At 37.2% G+C, this 18,771-nt stretch overlaps 3 protein-coding genes and 1 non-coding gene across 4 annotated transcripts; all 4 read right to left on the bottom strand.

The window, feature by feature from the left end:
- Positions 1-5,500: 5,500 nt before the first annotated feature.
- LOC104089128 (calmodulin-binding protein 25) lies at positions 5,501-6,531 on the bottom strand. The gene has a single exon (XM_009593961.4). The coding sequence runs from the start codon at positions 6,336-6,338 to the stop codon at positions 5,679-5,681; it is 660 nt and encodes a 219-aa protein (XP_009592256.1). The 5' UTR covers positions 6,339-6,531; the 3' UTR covers positions 5,501-5,678.
- Positions 6,532-10,183: 3,652 nt separating this feature from the next.
- Positions 10,184-13,041, bottom strand: LOC104089129 (transcription factor IIIA-like). The gene is made up of 6 exons (XM_009593964.4): positions 12,880-13,041; positions 12,182-12,325; positions 11,426-11,711; positions 11,080-11,315; positions 10,714-10,857; positions 10,184-10,607 (listed from the first exon to the last, which is right to left on the bottom strand). The coding sequence occupies exons 1-6, from the start codon at positions 12,997-12,999 to the stop codon at positions 10,419-10,421; spliced, it is 1,119 nt and encodes a 372-aa protein (XP_009592259.1). The 5' UTR covers positions 13,000-13,041; the 3' UTR covers positions 10,184-10,418.
- A 274-nt stretch (positions 13,042-13,315) lies between these two features.
- LOC117274925 (U6 spliceosomal RNA) lies at positions 13,316-13,418 on the bottom strand. Its single transcript, XR_004505085.1, has one exon. It is a non-coding gene; the product is annotated as a U6 spliceosomal RNA (small nuclear RNA).
- Positions 13,419-14,477: 1,059 nt separating this feature from the next.
- LOC104089130 (protein ROOT PRIMORDIUM DEFECTIVE 1) lies at positions 14,478-17,095 on the bottom strand. Its single transcript, XM_009593965.4, has 2 exons — positions 15,505-17,095; positions 14,478-14,969 (listed from the first exon to the last, which is right to left on the bottom strand). Exon 1 carries the CDS (start codon positions 16,946-16,948, stop codon positions 15,572-15,574), a length of 1,377 nt encoding a protein of 458 aa, XP_009592260.1. The 5' UTR covers positions 16,949-17,095; the 3' UTR covers positions 14,478-14,969; positions 15,505-15,571.
- Between the last annotated feature and the right edge of the window lie 1,676 nt (positions 17,096-18,771).

Consider the following 18,771-nt stretch of genomic DNA (forward strand, 5'->3'; position numbering starts at 1 on the left):
AAAACAACGAATCGAAAGGTACTACAACAGAAGAACCAACCCCCGCCATTTCAAGACCGGGGACTTGGTCCTAAGGAAGGTCACCATCAACACTCGAAATCCTAATGAAGGGAAGCTCGGCCCAAATTGGGAAGGACCCTATCTAGTCCTCGATGTAGTCGGGAAAGGGTCTTATAAACTTGGAGCAATGGATAGAAAACCATTACCAAACAATTGGAACATAGCGCTTCTCAAACGATATTATTGTTAGGATATGATTTTCTCTACTCTATCGTCTATATACGTATACTCGACACTAACTCATTGCAGGAATTGGACAAAAAACATCAAGACCTCTGGTTTCAAAGCACGCATTGTACTCTTTTTCCTTAGTTAGGCTTTTATCCCAAATGGGTTTTTCCGGCAAGGTTTTTAACGAGGCAACAACTATGTACTACCTAAGGACAAATCAATAGTATCCGAGGCTCCTTCGTAATCAACCTCGAATATTGGGGGCTACCAATCGAAATAAATCAAGTTCGGTGCAAGAAAGTTATTTCATATCAAATTTATGTCGAACAGGGTCTCGATAGAGAAAAGTGTAAGGGCCAAATGGTCAAGACGAACCACGCCCACGTAGTTTGGCTCGAACTCTGGCACAAGATACAAACACATGTATAATGACTTATAAAGGAGAACTTCTTTTTTTCAGATATCTCACACTTTGAAAAGATCTTCCTGCTTCATGATTCAAACGGGATTAAAGGCCAACCACCATCAAAAGAATTGTTGATACAAGCGGTCATAAAAAGCCTACTGGCTAAGATACTTTGAGTTCGAGTTCGAACCAATCACTTACTCAATTATCAAAGCCTAAGGGCTATCTTACTTCGAGTTCGAGGAATCACTCACTCAATCATAAAAAGCCTACGGGCTAAGATACTTTGAGTTCGAGTTCGAAACAATCACTCACTCAATTATCAAAGCCTAAGGGCTATCTTACTTCGAGTTCGAGCAATCATTCACTCGATCGTAAAAAGCCTACGGGCTAAGATACTTTGAGTTCGAGTTCGAAACAATCACTCACTTAATCATTAAATACTAAGGGCTATCTTACTTCGAGTTCGAGCAATCACTCACTCGATCGTAAAAAGCCTACGGGCTAAGATACTTTGAGTTCGAGTTCGAAACAATCACTCACTCAATTATTAAAGCCTAAGGGCTATCTTACTTCGAGTTCAAGCAACCACTCACTCATAAAAAGCCTAAGAGCCATCTTACTTCGAGTTTGAGCAATCACTCACTCGATCATAAAAACCCTATGGGCTACGATACTTTAAGTTCGAGTTCGAATCATTCACTCAACTGTTAAGCCTACGGGCCACTTTTATTTCGAGTTCGGGAAAGCACCCACTCGACCATTACACCTAAGGGCTACTTTACTTCGAGTCTGAAATGTTCACTCGACTACTAAGCCTGTGGGCTACTTTTATTTCGAGTTCGAGCAAACACTCACTCGGCCATAAAGGCTACAAAGGCCGAATTCGATGAAATCACCTAAATCCTTATGAAAACATCCGCAAGGCATGAATGAAATCTTCACGAAGCAAGTCAGTAAAAGAAAAAGATATTTGTATAGATATACAAAGATGGTTTTTATGAATAAATACAACATAGAAAAAGCTAAGGGCTAAGCTTCTGGGTTATCATCGATAGCGGTCTCTTCTCCACCAGGCTCCCCCTCATTTTCGAACCTGCTCTTGCTACCGTCATCATCATCATCATCATCACCATCAGAAGCCAAGGCTTCAGAATCGGCTTCGAGTTCTTTGGCCTTTTTTATCTCTTCAGCAAGATCGAAACCTCGAGAGTGTATCTCCTCGAGAGTCTCCCTCCGAAATCGACACTTAGCAAGTTCGACAACCCAATGTGCTCGAGTGTCGGCAGTATCCGCTGCTTCTCTTGCCTCCATTTGAGCAGCCTCGACATCAGCCAGATACACGGCAATGGACTTGTCCGCCATGACTTTCGATGACTCAATCTCCGCCTTGGCCTCAGTAAGCCTTGTTTCAAGCTCCTCGATCCTCTTGGCCTGAGCCAAACCTTTTTGCTTAATGCTTCAAAGCTGAACATCAGCTGATGATAATTTGGACAAGATGGTTTCTTTTTCTGCAGCCAGGCGGTCTATAGTCTCCTTCCACCGGTCACATTCGGCCTTGATTTGATCGATTTCTTCCCGAAGCAACCCGATCTTTTCAACCTTTTGCTGCAACTGAGATAACGAAGGGTTAGCTTCCACAGTTGGGTCAAACCCATACTCTAACAGAACGAGGATCACATGCTTATCTAGTTCGGCCTCTTCTTCACGAGCCTTAGCCAAATCTGTTTGGAGGTCCTTTATAACCTCGTCCTTTTGGCTGCAAAGAAGCCGCATGGCATCTCTCTTCCCCGAGACCTTCTGAAGCTCGACCTCACACTGGCTGAGGTCGGCTCAAAACTTGCTAATGGCCTACACAATAGGGAGAAAACACAAGTCAAGTTTAGAAAAGAACGAAGAAACCAAGTGCAGTAAAATCATTACCCGAGAAATGAAACGTTGGGCCTCTTCTAGGAGAAGAGAAGCGTCACTAATATCGGAGGCATCATCAACTCCAGTAAAGCAATCTCGAAAAGGGTCCCCTACACTAGAGCCTCCGCCCATATCGAGGTTCTTCAATTCTCGAACTTCCTTTAACGCCTCCTCAGAAAAGGTCGGAAGAGAAGGCAAATGACCCACTATCATGGTCCTGAGCGAATCGCTCGGGATGCTCTGATCGAGACTCGGGGTATCGGAACCGGCCCCGATCAGTATAACCATCATCGGCTCTGGCGACCTTGATAGCTTTCGCAGATCGGATCACCAAAGCCGAAGCATCTTCTTCTTCTCTCAGTCGTTGGACCGAGTCCATCGAAAGAGCGATTGCCTTCCTTCTCACCCTTCGAGCTTTGGGCTTGGGGTCCTCTGACCGAGAGACAGCTTTTCGCTTTTTATCTTTCCCCGGTTACGGGACCGGGGACTTGGTTCCTTCCTCACCACTCGAAGACCTCAAAACGGCAACCTTGGTTACACCTACATGAAAGGAAGTCACTAACGAATGGAGCATAAAAAACATTTCGAAAAACATGAGAAGTGACCCTTACCGTGATTCTTGGCCTCCCATCTACCTTTTGCCAAATCACGCCAAGCGCGTTCGGCATAAGAGGAAGCCGAGGCTAACTTCCAAACCCAATCCTCGAGGTCGGGTACCGCTTGTGGCATCCAAGGGGCAGCTGTATATCGAAGGAAGATATCAGATAGAATCAGAGAAAGATACAAAAAGCAACGCCTTATGAAAATCACTTATGGTCGAAATTCCGTTCCTCGGGGAACGGCATCTTCTCTTCCCGGATAAAGTCACGGGTCCTCACCCTAATATAACGGCCCATCCAACCCCGATCCTTGTCTTCATCGATGCTCAACATTAAAGCTTTCGATGCCCGATGATGGAGCTTGATTAGTCCTCGAAAGATTTGAGGCCGATACAATCGTATAAGGTGATTTAGGGTGAAATCCAGCCCCCCGGCCTTGTCGGAGAAGAAGCGAAGTAAGATTACTATGCGCCATAAAGAAGGATGAATTTGACCGAGGGAGACCTGATATCTTTTGCAAAAATCAATGATCACTAGATCGACGGGACCCAACGTGAAGGGGTAAGTATAAATACTTAAAAACCCCTCCACATGAGTGATGATGCTCTCTTCGGAAGAGGGAATTTGCAATACAACCTCGGGACCCCAGTTGCAGTCTTTCCTCACAACCTCGAGATGGTCCTCTGTTATCGAGCACTTGTACATCGACACATGCTCACATCGACCCAGAACCGACGAAAGATTTTCGACCTTAAAATCGATCTTTAGAGTACACGGGTCAGGAACATACTCGTGGGGAGGCGGCTCTACCGGCGCCTTGTCGCCGGACGGCCGTGAAGAGGAAGCCTTCTCCTTCTGAGGTACGGTTTTTGAAGTTTTTGCCATTGACATAAGAAAAAGAAAAGCAAAGGAAGATGAAAGGCTGATGGTACCAAACGTTGGTGAAGGTGGCTCTACGAGTGGCGAAATAGAGGCAGAGAGAGTAAGAAAATTTGGAAGATTGAAGACGTAAAAGTGGTAAATGATAAATAGAGGAGTTATTTATAGGTTTATACCGTAGCGGTTCAGGATCAGCGGTGGCCGACTACCATCTGACACGCATTAAATACCTTGAAAGACTAAATCGATGGGACAGCTACCATGTACGTCATGATCGAGCCTGGTGAAAACGTCAGCTTATAACCCGATCGAGCTGATGAAAATCATATCGCTTCTCACCACATTCTTCCTGAGAAACGAGGGACTATCTGTATACGGTCGAAATAGATTTCGGCCCTCGTACGTTTGATCGAGTTCAAATGGTAAGCGACCGAAGTAAGACTTCGAGATGAGTTCCGAAGACAGTACAAACAAACTTCGAGCTCCAAGACCGATTGAGGAGTCGGCTCGGTATCATTATCGAGCCCATGACCAAATCGAACTGCAAGGCGACGTGAAGATAGTCGGAGACGCGCAGGCCAATTAACACTCACCCCGAATGTCGAACTCGAACCAAGGTCGAGGGCTCGACCCAATACCGAGCTCGAGTCAGTATCGAGCTCGCAGACAAGAGTCGTTGCAACCGCACTAGGGGAGAGAATCTTGGCGGGAATCGAGGAAGAGACAATTCATCATGGGTTCTCCACTATATATTTTTTATTGTAAATAAAGTAAGATCCCCCTAATATAAAAGGAGGAATCCTTGTAAGCACGGAGGTCGCCACATTGTAAGAAAAGACTACTTCTCTTATTGACGAATAAATCTCTTGAGCTTGTTTTATTCAACATGCTCACTCTTCTTATTCAATAATTCATATCTCGTTTTTATAGCCAAGAATCTAAATATTTTCACATTTACGTACGATTTATGTCAAGTTATATCACATATCCTTAGAACTACTAATAAATTCAACTATATCTGTTTTTTCGGGTAAACAATTCAAAGATGAGAAAGTTAAGTTTAATAAGACTCCAGTCTATCTCTGAAAAATATGATCTAGTGGTAATATTTATTGATAATATCAAAAGATTATATTAAACAAATTATTTTAAAGATCAGATCATCAGATGGGGCTAACGCGTTTTGTTGTCTGCATCTAAATTGAACTTTATCATGGATTACCCCACAAGTTGGGCAGCTTTAGTGGGACCTCTTGAAACTTTACATTACAATTTAAAAACTTGAATTTTTGTACGCAAACTTACCTCTATTTTGTGCTGATAAAAAAAACTATTTTCAATAGAAACTGTTATTAAAAGTATACTCTTATAATCATAAAAATGTGTATCATGATTAAAATAATTATAAGTTCTAAAGGTTTTTTTAAATGTGTCAAAAAAACTTTAATTTTAATTCCATGTGTAGTGAACTGTGTCACTTAAATTGGCTTAAATTAAGATGAAAATATCCACATTGAACCATACATGAAAACTTATATTCTTGACACACAATTCCTTCATCTCCTTAACTCAAAAGGATATTTCCCATTTTATCCTTCCCCTACTTCTCCTAATCTAAACCCTTAGGTAAATTACAAAAAGGGCCTGGTACATTACACTACATTGCTTTCCATGAAAGACTCAAGGGTGGGAAAGCCAGAAAAAGATCCAAAATCAAAGCCACATGAGCCGCCTTCAACCACCACATCAGACGGCGGAGCAGAGACGGCGACTGACCCGATTGCTGAAGTGGGGTCCACTATCTGCTGTTGTTGAGTGACGTGGTCCAATAAGAAAGCTGACGTGTCGAGGGTTGGCAAAAAACAGCTACCAGGTTGTAGCCGGTTAACAACACGCTGAGGTTCAGGTTTCAAAACATGAGCAACCGGTAGCTGCCCATTCCCGCCGAACTGAACACCGGTCACCTGCTGCACCAGATGCCGGAAATTATCCACGTCAGCTGTTATGTACGTCGTCGTATTGCGCCTCGAAGCACGTGACTTCCTCTTAGATATCTTCCCGCTTACCCCAACTTTACTCCGCCGGTTCGAACCGGTTGTCTCGTTTTCAGACCCGCCCGATACGGTCCGTCCAGAACCTGTCGAAGTCTGAACCGGAGTCATTTCCGGCTGTTGGGTGGACAGAGATTTTTGGAGCACTTTGGTTAACGTACTTTCAGTTTCTCTGGAAAATACGTCGGAAAACCAAGAATCAGCAAAAGCAGAACGAAAAGCCCATGGCTCCATACTCATTAAATTGTCAGATGCAGCCATTTTTCAAGATTTTCAGAACAGAAAACTCCAAATGAACTAAAACTAGTAGCGCTAAAGCTAAAAAGATTCCAACTTTCAGTAATAAAACTTGTTCTAATCCATTTTCTTTAGAGAAGATCGACTGGGTTAAGAGTTGCAGAGTGAAGTGAAAAAAGCAGAAGATATGAACAAATATGAAAGGAGGAGGAAGTAATGGTTGAAGAGAGGGTATATATAATGGGGAGCTTAGAGTAGGAAGGAAGAAACCGCGTTTTTGGGGGGGACACGTGTCAGCCTATGTGTACGGACAGTAATGACTCGAAAGAGTACAGACAAACTTGGGTTATCATTTTATTTTGAAGGGTCGAGTGATAAATAGGAAAGAAAAGGTCCATTTTTCTAATACTATTTAAAATTGGAAAACTATTTTTAATTTTTTCTAAATATTAATAGAGGTCCAACTTTAAAATAGTTTTGAACTTCAATCAAAAGTTAAGGGGTAAATATGAACTTTTTTTCTTGTAGAATTTGGACGTATAAACTCACATATTTCATGTTGGAGTTACGTTAATGATAAGGACGGTAAGAGACGATTTGTTTATGAACTGATAAAATTCTAGCATATAGTAATAAAATTAAGCATTTTTGAATAATAAAAAGACCAAATGTGGACATTTTTCCTAAATAAATTTAGGTTTAGTCACTTTTAATTTCCTTTTGTTCTAGAACATTTACGTCGGTCTTATTTGAGTCTTTAATTTACAAGAGAACTTCAATCCATTAACATACGTAAGTTGTTGCAGCAGGGGAGGCAATCGTATAGTGGTGCTTTGATTTTGATTAATTGTAGGATTAAAGTCACTTGGGATAGATGAGTACTACCTTTTTCTCAAATAAATCTTTTTACCCTAATCTTAGTAGTGGTTGATTAGTCAGTTTTCCCATATAAGTCATTAACAAAAGATATTTTCCACTTAAAAGTCACATAAATTGACTTTTCTATTTATGGCCATTGATGACTGCCTAAGAATTACAAACGTTGAAGAAAAAAAGGGGCAGCCAAAAAAGTCATAAAATGTTAAAAAAGAATAGGAAAGAAAAGCTTATGCTAAAATGACATAACGTAATAAGTTTTTTTCATGGAATGTCTAACATGCAATTAAATTTTTTAGTAAGTAGTGATGCGACAAGTTAATGACCCTGATAGAACAATTGATGTTCAATCAGTTTATTACATTCATCATATACTCCATATTGTTCCATTTATATTTTAATTCGATAAAATGGTTTATGTGCACACCTGTTAATCAGCTGTACCCTATAAATATAGATATGCGATTAAGTTAGACCATGATAAATTAAATATGTATTGTTTACCATAGAAAAATAATACATAGGCATTGATTAAGACCAAAAATAATACTCTGTCACTAATATTTTATGTGACACTATTTTTTAGTTTATTCCAAAGAAAGTAAAATATTTTAATATTTTACACGCATATTTTTATAATCACAAAATTATCATGACATATTTTTTATCATAATTTTAAAAAAATATTTCTTTTATTTCTTGGATTACTTGCCCAATGAGATACTGAAAGGAATGGAGTAACGTGAATTAAGTTTATTAATTAAAATAAAAAATAACATGGAAATATGTTCTAGTGGTCGCAATTGAGGGAACACAAAAAAATTTAAGTAAGGAAGTCAAATAATCAAATATATAAAGTACAGCCCTCAAGCTATTGAAAATGACAACTAAATCCAATGAGCTAAAAAAGGTGAAAAGGGAAAAGATAAAAAAGAGATCCTACCATTAATTAGATAGATATAAATTGAATTTTACTAGTATATAATAGGGCCAAAGACAACTTCTCTAGAAGGTTAAAATTCAGATGTAGTATGAACCTAAACTAAAGTTTTAGAGGGTCCCACTTATGACGCTATGCAGACGGGATCATTGCCTTTGGATGATGTCACTTAAAATAATTGGGCGGGTTTTAAACAGTTGCCGTCCAATAAATGCATTTTAATTTTGGTCCGCTTTGTGTTTGTTTTGCCAAGTGGACAACACAAAAATAAAAATGATTTGGGGATATTGTAGTTTTTACTTTTTAAGACATTTGGTAATTGAAATACTAATATCAACTCGTAATATATCCCTGTTAAATTTCAATTATGACATAATCAAATGTAATCATACATTACTAGTGTATTATAAATTGCTGCTACTCCATCTATACTAGGTAGTAGGTAGTAGGAATTTGGATTTAGCTTCAGGTATTACTTCATTTCACTAAGCTTCAAATCTACTCCTCTTTTTTTCTTTTTCTTTTTTTTTTGTAAATTTTGAAGACTCTATAATCTATTCTACTTATGCAGCTTTGTGTTGCATTGGATATTAACTATTTTTTCTTATTGTAGTTCTGGATTTGCTAAGTCAAGTTTTTGAAGTCCCTATTTTGCATTTGTTGCAAATTCTAGAATCAACTTCAAAGGTCAAGCTGCATAAGGACATTGCAAATTTGTGATGCATTTGTTGATGAAAGGATGTACAATAACATCTTATATTCAAATGTGTTTTTTGTTGCTACCGGAGCGTATAGACACAATACAACTTTTAGTATATGATTATTCAAATATGTTTTTGTTTAGGATTTAAGCATATTGGCTCAATAATTTCAGTGATGTATTGGCTTTAAAGAAATACCAAAACGCATTTAACCAATGTGATTTATTGAACTTACAAATTCACAACGCTTTGTCGAATAGAAAATGGATAAGCTGGGTTATGAAGTGAGAAGGTCCAGCAAAGGGGTGGAGCACAAGCCGCATTTGTCGGATGCGATTTATAAGTATAAATCGCAGTTGAAGAACGCTGGACTTGTATATCACTATAGGTAGAATGTGACCTTTCCAAAGCGAAATAATAACTCCTCTAGCTTATTGTGCTTGGTCTACATTTTACCTAACTCGATATTTATAATTCGGGATCACTGAATACGACTCACAAATCACTCTTTGAATGCGACTTATAAATTATAATTAAAAAAATAAATTTGTAAGTCGCATTAATTAAATGTTATGTATAAGATGAATACTATTTACAATCGCAGTTTTTGTGAATCCGATTTATAAATCAAGAATGTATTAGTATATGTCACAATTTATGAATGTGATTTATAAGTCGCAATACGAATACGATTTACATATCGCAATAAAAGAATGCGATTATAAATCGAAATAGGTAATGTAATTTAGGAATGCGCCTTGTGTGTGCCAGAACGGATTCCTACTTATTCCAGCAAAGGGCGCTTTTGCTCCAATAAGGTTATTCAGAAATGAAAATTCCAAAGCGGGTGAGATGACTCTCCATATTGTGTATACTGTTAAGGACATTAATATTTTTTCCTTCGTAAAGTAGTTGCAGTGACTCTGAGAACGGAATTTCTGAAGAAACATGATAGGTTACGGCAAAATTGGCCTAACCAGTACTATATTGGTGCTATTCATACATTATACAATTTAAAAATTAAGAAAATAAAATTTTTAGATCTCTAAACTTGTAAAAATAAATTTTACAATGTTTAAAACATCCAATAAGCGTTTTTTTGAGAAGTGAATTAATTACACTCTATTTCATTTTATAAGAGATGAGTTACTTTTTGCTTCCCGTTTCATAAAAATCAACATATTTTTACAATAGAAAGCTCCCTCGATTTTAACGACCCATTTTTGTCACTTTCAAAAGTATATATTTGGTACAATTAGATTTATTTATATCTCAGCAGTTTTATTAACCTTCATGCTTACCAAACACCTCAATATCAAATGAAACAAAGAGACAGGGAGTCTTGGGAAAGAGACGACAAAAGATAATACTTATCCACTGGATTAATATAGAACAAGCATTGTGCTAAATTTATAACTTATGGACTGCATATACTTTTTTCTAGTAAGAACATATCGACAGCATATACACTAGCTATCTGCCGAGAAACTGTCCAGGAGACTCTCAGAGTTGATCCGCTGATTCTACTGAGAGGAACAATGAGATTTCGGGCCCATGATTTGACACAGCATCTGGCCCAAGACAAACTCACAGCTCTTCATCTGATTCTGCTGAGAGTAACCATGAGAGATACTCTGATCCTTGATAGAACACGGGATCTGTACCACTGGGTGGTGTTATCCTTTTCCGCATAATGGCCTCGAAAACAGGAAGCTTCCTCTTCCTACCACCTCTTGGTCTAGAACGGAATTGCTGGTCAGCCTCTACAAAATCACCCTACACAAGACAAAATCAAAACGCCTCAAGTCATTCATGAATATTAGAAGCAAACTGACCTGAGTGACAGTGTTGTGCTTTCAAGCAGCAAATGCATTCTACTTACTGGAGTATAAACATGGCAGCCTGATTTTTCATGTCTATCTCTCACATGCTTGAAGGCAAATTTCATACCACAACCAGCAATGCCACATGAGAATGGTTTATCCCCCAGGTGCACAGCTTTGACATGCTGAATAAGATTTGATTTCTGTTTTTCAAGCAACAAATATTTCAGTGAGAACACTATTCACTCTTATGCACTTAACTGGATGCAGTGCAGGCTTGGTTGAGGTTAAAAATTGTTGTTTGATATGTAAGTATTTTTCCTCGCTCATAATGAGTTAGCGCTATTGCTTTCTAAATTCATGAGTACTGTTCCTTCTAACAGCAAGGAGATTTATTTACATAAGAAAATGCAGCACTCCCTTACAGTGGAGAAAGTGTGCTGACAATCCTGGAATTCACATTTTATTCTCTCCGATGTAGACTCTTCTTCATGCGTGCGGAGATGCCGCTTAATATTTTTCTTCAGTTGCTTGGTTCCACATATTTCACACACAATATGCTGGTGGCAACTCTCTATGTGTTCCTTGAGGCATTTCTCATTTGTGAAATGTTTCATACAGCCTGGCTCTAAACAAAGTGCCTCCATCGTCGCCAACTTGACTGCATGGATACATGGCAGATTATGGTGTCATTATTGGAAGTTTTCAAAACCAGAAACATATAAAATATTAATACTCTACAGATAATTAGAATTTTGAAGTTTGACTTGCCATGAGAATCTTCATGCTTATTTAATTTGGATGCAAATTTAAACACCTTCCCACAACCAGGTTCTGAACAGACATACTGCTTTGGAAGATTAGCCTCAGGGGAGGCACACTGGTCATGCATCTCTTTGACATGCCGAGTCATGTTGCCTTGAATACTAAATGAACGTTTGCAACCATCAACGGGACACTCAAACAACCTCCCTTGGTGCTGCAAGAGATGTCTCGTCAAGTGATCCTTTCTACGGTAGCTGGACTGGCAGTCATCTATATGGCATACAAATGGCCTCTGTTCATGCAAAAGATCAAGAAGAAAACATTTTAAGAATGTTTCAATCTCTGGAGGTCCTGGACAAAAGTCCATGAATGCTAATGGAGAGAAAAGATAAGGTTTTTTTGTATTTAGGAGGAGGGGGAACTGGGATGAGTCTCTAACCACCAAGATTATAAGGCGTGATTGAGGCTCACTTGATGGAGCTTCTCAGGAGGTCCCCCTTCCTGATACTGATCCAGTCAAGGAAAAGATACCTGCCTCTTGCATTTTGGAGTTCTTTATGTGGGATCCAATGCTTCACACCTTCACATAATTCCACAATGTTTCTCACATTACCTCAATCTGCAAATTCATCAACTATTAAATTTATACAAAGACAATAAATCAGAAAATATGAAGGCTTATTATTAACCTAAAAACTGAACTCTCACTAAAGTAATAAGAGCTAGTCAACATCACAAACGAAGAACACGCACAAAAGATACCTCGAGTGAATGACTCTGCATATGCTGCTTCAAATGAGCAGGCTTCTGAAAGCTCACACCACATTCTTCACAAATATTCATTTTTGGGCCTTCCTTTCTCTTTGCATCTTCATTTGCCTCATCTTTCCGCCTCTCCATTTCATCCTATTCAAAAAACAAACAAAACCAATTTCAGTTTTCCTTCATCCGACTAACCAAATCAGCTTCTCTCGAAACATATAACTAAATGTTTAAGCTCAATCACAAGAAAATCTTCAATTTCATGTTCACCTATGATTCCACTGTCCCAATTTATATTACACAACACGCACTAAGGGCTCATCTTGTTTGATGAATAAGTGAATTCAATACACATAAAACTCTGCGCTACTATTACAGCATTTGTTTTCCGATAAACAAAAAAGAGCACCTCAAAAGATAATAATACTAATATAGTAGAATTGAAATCCAAACACAAAAATTCATGTATTAGTATTCCACGCATAACAACCTGTTATAACTAGTCCGTGAACCAAACAAATCCTTATAGTATTTCACATTTTATTTCTGGCTAATGAAGCTAATAATTACTCAATATCAACTTTAGAATACAAGACAGCTCACAAAAACAGCCAGATCTATTTGCAGCTTAATGAACAAGTGATAAATTTAATTGGAGGAAAGCAAAACGTAAAATCCAGAAAAGAAGGAACACATACTTGATGATGGGAGAGGATATGAGAGGAGATGAGGGACTTTTTCGAGCGGCAAATTCCACAAAATTCACAATAATATCGTCTTATGTCTCTGAATATTACTTCTCTCTTCTCTTCTCCCATTTCGCCCAATCTTCACAACCAAAACCCTAGTTCACTGCGGAACTTGTGTCCTCTTCTTATACTTACCTAAAAACTTGAAAAAAATTTATATTCCCTCCAACTTCTGAAATATGACACTTTCCCCCACCAAGTATACCTCAAAGTTTCACCACCAATCCATATTAATTGTGTTTGTTTGGGAACTTATATAAGGAAAAATATCCAGAGTTTTTTTTTTTTTTTTGTAATGAAATTTCTTAAATAAAAGAAATACAATCTTCCTAAGCACATCTTTTTTTCTCAAAAAAATATATTTTTGGACACTTTTTCTTTCTTCAAAATTTGGACTATTTTTTTTATTTGCACGTGTTATCCTTGCGCAGGGGTCATGAAAATTTTCTATGTATCGTTCCAAATTTATCGGATGTCCCCGAAGGGACGTTTTTTGGACACTTAAAAAAGTTATTCAGTTTTAGAGAAATCTTTTTTTTTATTAAAGGAATATTTTATAGATAAAAAAAATGCAATCGAGACATATATCTTTTTTTAAAAAATAAAAATAAAAAAGAAAGGAAAGTCTTACGAACAATTTTTCAATTGACTCGTGGTGTAAAGCTTTAACTTTCAGACCTTGATCTTTTTAATTGAAGCAGTGAATTTTTTTTTTTAAATGATTAGGTCTGTGTACACACTACCCTTCCAAGATCCACGGTTGTTGTTGTATGATTAGAGCTAATCTAAATATTGATTTTTTTGTGTGCTTTGTAATAATAATAATAATAATTGAATGAAGCTTTAAGGTTACAGGTGAAACCAAAAATGAGGTGGATGGCTTGGAAATAGTTCGCAGTGTCATCTTATAACTCTATTGAATAGAGTATTAGAACAGGAGACCATTAGAAAATGAACTAATTGGTTTTAGTGGCAACCTTTCTGTCTGCTTTATATCACCATTCTATGGAGTGGATGAAATTGTTCGATGCTTATTTTTATTGTGTAACAACATCTTACATTAGAAGAAGCTTGTGTTATTCTATAAGTCTTCTCCTAAAAAGGAATTATAGATGCATAATATTTAAACCCGTTTGGATTAGAATTTTACTTTCGTAAACGTTCTTTAAAAAATGAAAACAACTGTATTCTTTTCTTTTTTTTTAAATAGACTTTGTTCTTTGAAAATCAAACCGAAATGCTTTCTAATGACTCAAAACAATCCAAAGAGTTTTCACAAAAAACTAACATGACTTTCCAAAAGTATTTTCTCGAAAGATAATTCAACCAAACTCTTTTCAGAAAATTGCTTAGTGAAAACTTGTTTAAAAACCTAACCAAAACCAAATGTAGATACACTTAAAAGCTCAACTTTCTTGTTGCATATTTGGCCATTTCTTTCATCACTGTCAAAGAAATGCTTATACGATGAAAACTCAGGCGAGTATGGAATGAATCCTTCTTGGTTCTACTGTGGATTATCTGGAGAAAGGAAATCGTAAAGCATCTGAAAGGCTAGAACAGAGTCTTTTCTGGAAAATCATACAATATGTTTTCAGATCACTCCCTTCCGCTTCAGTAAAACTACTCTAAGAAAAACATCCTCAATTTATGCAGCTCCGTGTTCCAAGTTAGTTGCTATTTTAAAGCATTACATAGTCATCCAACATATCGCCCGTCCATTCCTCACCACGAACCACTCTTGCTGCACTGAAAATACCATATGTCAACGAGCCTTAGCAGGGCCAGAACTTCAACCTTTCCTCCCTCGTTCAAAAATCAACAGGCACAAAGGTGTATTTGAGTACTAGAATAGTCTTTGGTAGGAGGACAGATTCTATTGACAATAATAGACTATATATGGAAGAATTCAGTGTCCTCCACCAGAAGCAACGAAAAGAACAATGCATTACCCCAAATATATCGAACCTGACACCTTTCTATTCTGTGGCAATGTTTCTCCACACTTACCTGGACTTGAATATGGTCTTCGAATAACCCTGTATTATACAAGTCACGAGCATAAAAAAAAGTAAGTTACGATCTAGCAAACACTGCGCAGCTGGAAGTTTATTAAATTGACTTTGGTTCAGTTCTTTAGTTGGCAATCAATAATCAAGCTACCAAAACAAACATATTCCTAAGACTGCTCTACAGAACTAAGTGCCTTACCACAAGGACTATCCTATCTTTCCCTTTTCATAATCGAATAGTCTGAATTGGAAGGAGAAAATTCAAATAACTAAATCTGGTAGATAAGGAACTGCAACATGCAATTATCAGATTTGAACAGAGTGAGGAAATTAAGTCATAATGCTAGAGATGGAAGAATAAAATTTCGAACGCAAAGCGCACCAACAGAAACAACAAAGGTTCCTGGCAAATCATACTGAGGCTCTGTACAACGGAATAAACTTTCTGAACAATGACAGCAGGAAGCACAAATATGACCGTGTATCCATTTTTCTACAACTAACATCAACTGCCATATCATTAATTGTCAGTTAGCAGAAAAATCCAGATTAGAAGACGCACCTAGATCATCATGACTGATTTCCATCTCAGAAAGCCCAATCAGCTCTGCCACAGATAAGCAACCATTCTATTTCAAATTGTCGTCGTTGTCATGATCAGAAAAACTCTCTAGAATTGGAATGACAAAGTCACCCTCGCTGTTTTCCCATCCATTTTCATCATCTGTCATGTCCCTAATTTCATCCTTCAGTTCCATTTCCGTTCTCAACTCTCTTGTATGACGGTTTCCCAACAAGAGAAGCTCCAACACCTTTCTTCTCAAATCATAAATTGGGTTCGGCTCAATCAAACACCCTTTACTATATGCCTCCCTAAGAAAAACAATCTCAATATTCCCTTTAGTGGATATGTAGAATATCCCAGGATGCTTCAACAACAGCTCACGAATATTAACTTCAATGCCGAGGTCCTTTTTATAATGTGCCAATCTTTCGAGAGGCACCAACTTCTCAACAGTCAAGCTCAGAAGTTCATGAATAATCGCCACAGCTCGCTTCTCATACCGCTCAACCCCTCCAGACTTACGTTTTCCAACACCCTTTGACCTCGATATCAACTCATCACATCCTAAAGATTGTCCCAAGGGTTCAGTTTTTTGTCCATTCAAGTGATACGTAAGTTCTCTTTCGTAAGGCTTAACATAAGGAAGCCTTTGCCAATTTTTCAGTTTCTCCCTATAACCTGGTTCTATCTTAAACCCAGTCGGGAAATGAATAGGAAATGCATATTTCACCTCAAATTCACTCAACCATTTCTCAGTATACTCCTTTTGCCTCCAAGATTCAACCTTTGCCACCCCAGAACTCTCATCAATGCCATTTCTATCAATTAATTCAACAATTTCCAAATCCACCATCCTAAAAACTTCATCATACTTTATTGCAATTGAGTCCCTGAAGTTTTCAGGAAAGCCCAATTCAGTCCTCATTAATCTAAGTGCATGCAAATGTATACTACCATTAACAGACATCATTAAAATTTTCCTTATTCTCATCACATTCTCATGTTCATTTTGTGATATGAAATCTTCTTCTTGCTTAAGCAAAATGACAAAGTTCTCCCTAAACTTGCAGCATAAATTACGCTTAATAGGGTGTGTAAATACCTCAAAAATATGGGGGTATTTCCGGAGAAGATCACCGGCGGTGCTGGTGTTAATGCCGGCATGAGGGGCACATTTGGACAGTGACTGAACTGAGACAAAACGACCGCGTTTTTTAGCAGATACGACGTCGTAGAGGTTAAGGATGAGTTTAAGTCTCCGGTATTGGGCTGTGAGTTTGTCGAGATTCGGGTCTCGGGTCCGGTTTTCCAGTCGGGTTTGGGCTGTATTTGCTGGTTTCTTCCACCGGGTTTGGGTTGTGGAATTGAAAGGGCCGAATGAAAGTGGAGTGTTTGATGATATCTTCGCCGGATTCTTCCACCGGAGTTGTAGAAATCTCATTTCTCCGTCACACGACGGTGGCCAGTGCTGGGGTGGGGATAGCCGCGAAGGGTGGTTACTTTTCAATCGGAATTTGGTTTTGGAATATTACGAAGAAGGGAAATTGAAATGTCGAAAGAGAAAAAATTAAGGCATAACACTTTCAAAATTTGCTTATAAGGGTGTACATCAGGGCGTTTGTAGATTTTAGTTTTATCCATAAGTATTACATTAAAAAAAATTGTATATTATTCTATTGTGTGAATAATAGAAGCATATCATAACTTTTGTAGCAAACTTTTTTCCAAAATGTACACATTTTAGCTCAACAATTTCAATGTTAGTATTGTTGTAAGGGGATACCAAAAATATGTAAAATGTATTTGTACAACTTAAGCATCAACCATGATGAAAGAATAAACTCGTTAGTAATACATACCATCAATTGCATCTACTCAATGCAATTTATTGAACTTACAATTTTATCAATTATGAGTTGACCGCTTTAATTTTTCAGGAACTTTGCAGCACACGATCTTTTTAAAATAAAATAAAATAGGCTGGAAGGCAAGATCGGGTTATTGGCGTCATGTGCATCTAGAAAAGGAAGTGATTTATAAGTTGCATTGTCCCGAGGCGATGGAAAAATTTACCAATTTTGTAAATTTAATAAGTTGGAGGGAACTTGTAATCGCATTGAATACGTCTTAAAAAACATGTTTAGTTCAATGCGACTTATAAACCGTAATTAGTCACTGACACTTATAAATAGTGATTCATTAATGTGACTATAAATCGCGGTGTTAACTATCAATTAAGGCAACGGCATATTAACCGTAATTACTCAATGCGACTTAGAAATCGTAATAATGAGAGTTGTAAATCGCAATTAAAAGACTAAGAAATCGTAATGTTGGGCAATAATGAGAGTTATAAATTACAATTACTGAATAGGACTTATAAATCGCAATTACTGAATAAGACTTATAAATTGCAATTACTGAATGTGACTTATAAATCACAAGTACTGAATACGACTTATAAATCGCAAGTATTAAATGTGACTTATACATCGCAAGTCTGAATGCTACTTATAAAGCGTAATTATTGAATGCGGCTTATAAATCGCATTTACTGAATGCGACTTATAAATCGTAGTTACTGAATGCGATTATATTTCATGAATGTTTTTATTCTTGGGGAAGTTACACTGTATACCCCCTTTAACGAACTCTTAACACACCATACTTTAATTATAAAATTACACGTAGTACACATCAATTAATTACCCCACATACCTATTTAGTTAAAGGACAATAACTACCTAATAAATATGTCCCCTAAATTAAAGGAAGCTAGATATACAAAGCAAATCCACTCAAAATAGTATTCCATCTGTTTCAAACTTGGACCAAAATTAAAGAAGAAAAAAGGATTATCCATTAAACAATTTTTTTACTATGGGAACCTATGTCTTTATAGAAATTTATCTTCTTCTATACAATAAAAAAAATACAATAAACTAATTATTGTATATTATTAAAGAATGTTGATATTCCAAGTAAAATAATATATACACAATAAATATAAATAAAAGTATATTTGATTTGAATATTGTATTTCAAATTAGAATATTGTGGTATGTTTGGTTTGAATACTGTATTCCAAATTAGAATATTGTGGTGTGTTGGTTTGAATACTACAACGTGTTTGATTTGAATATTGTAATTTTAATTAGAATATTGTGGTGTATTAGTTTGAATAGTATATTCTAATATTTCTGTAGTTTAGATATTATATCCCAAATTAAAATATTTTTATCTTATTTTAACTTTTCTTTTGAT

This window comes from Nicotiana tomentosiformis, chromosome 10 (genome assembly GCF_000390325.3).
Source record: "Nicotiana tomentosiformis chromosome 10, ASM39032v3, whole genome shotgun sequence".
Taxonomy (NCBI): Eukaryota; Viridiplantae; Streptophyta; class Magnoliopsida; order Solanales; family Solanaceae; genus Nicotiana; species Nicotiana tomentosiformis.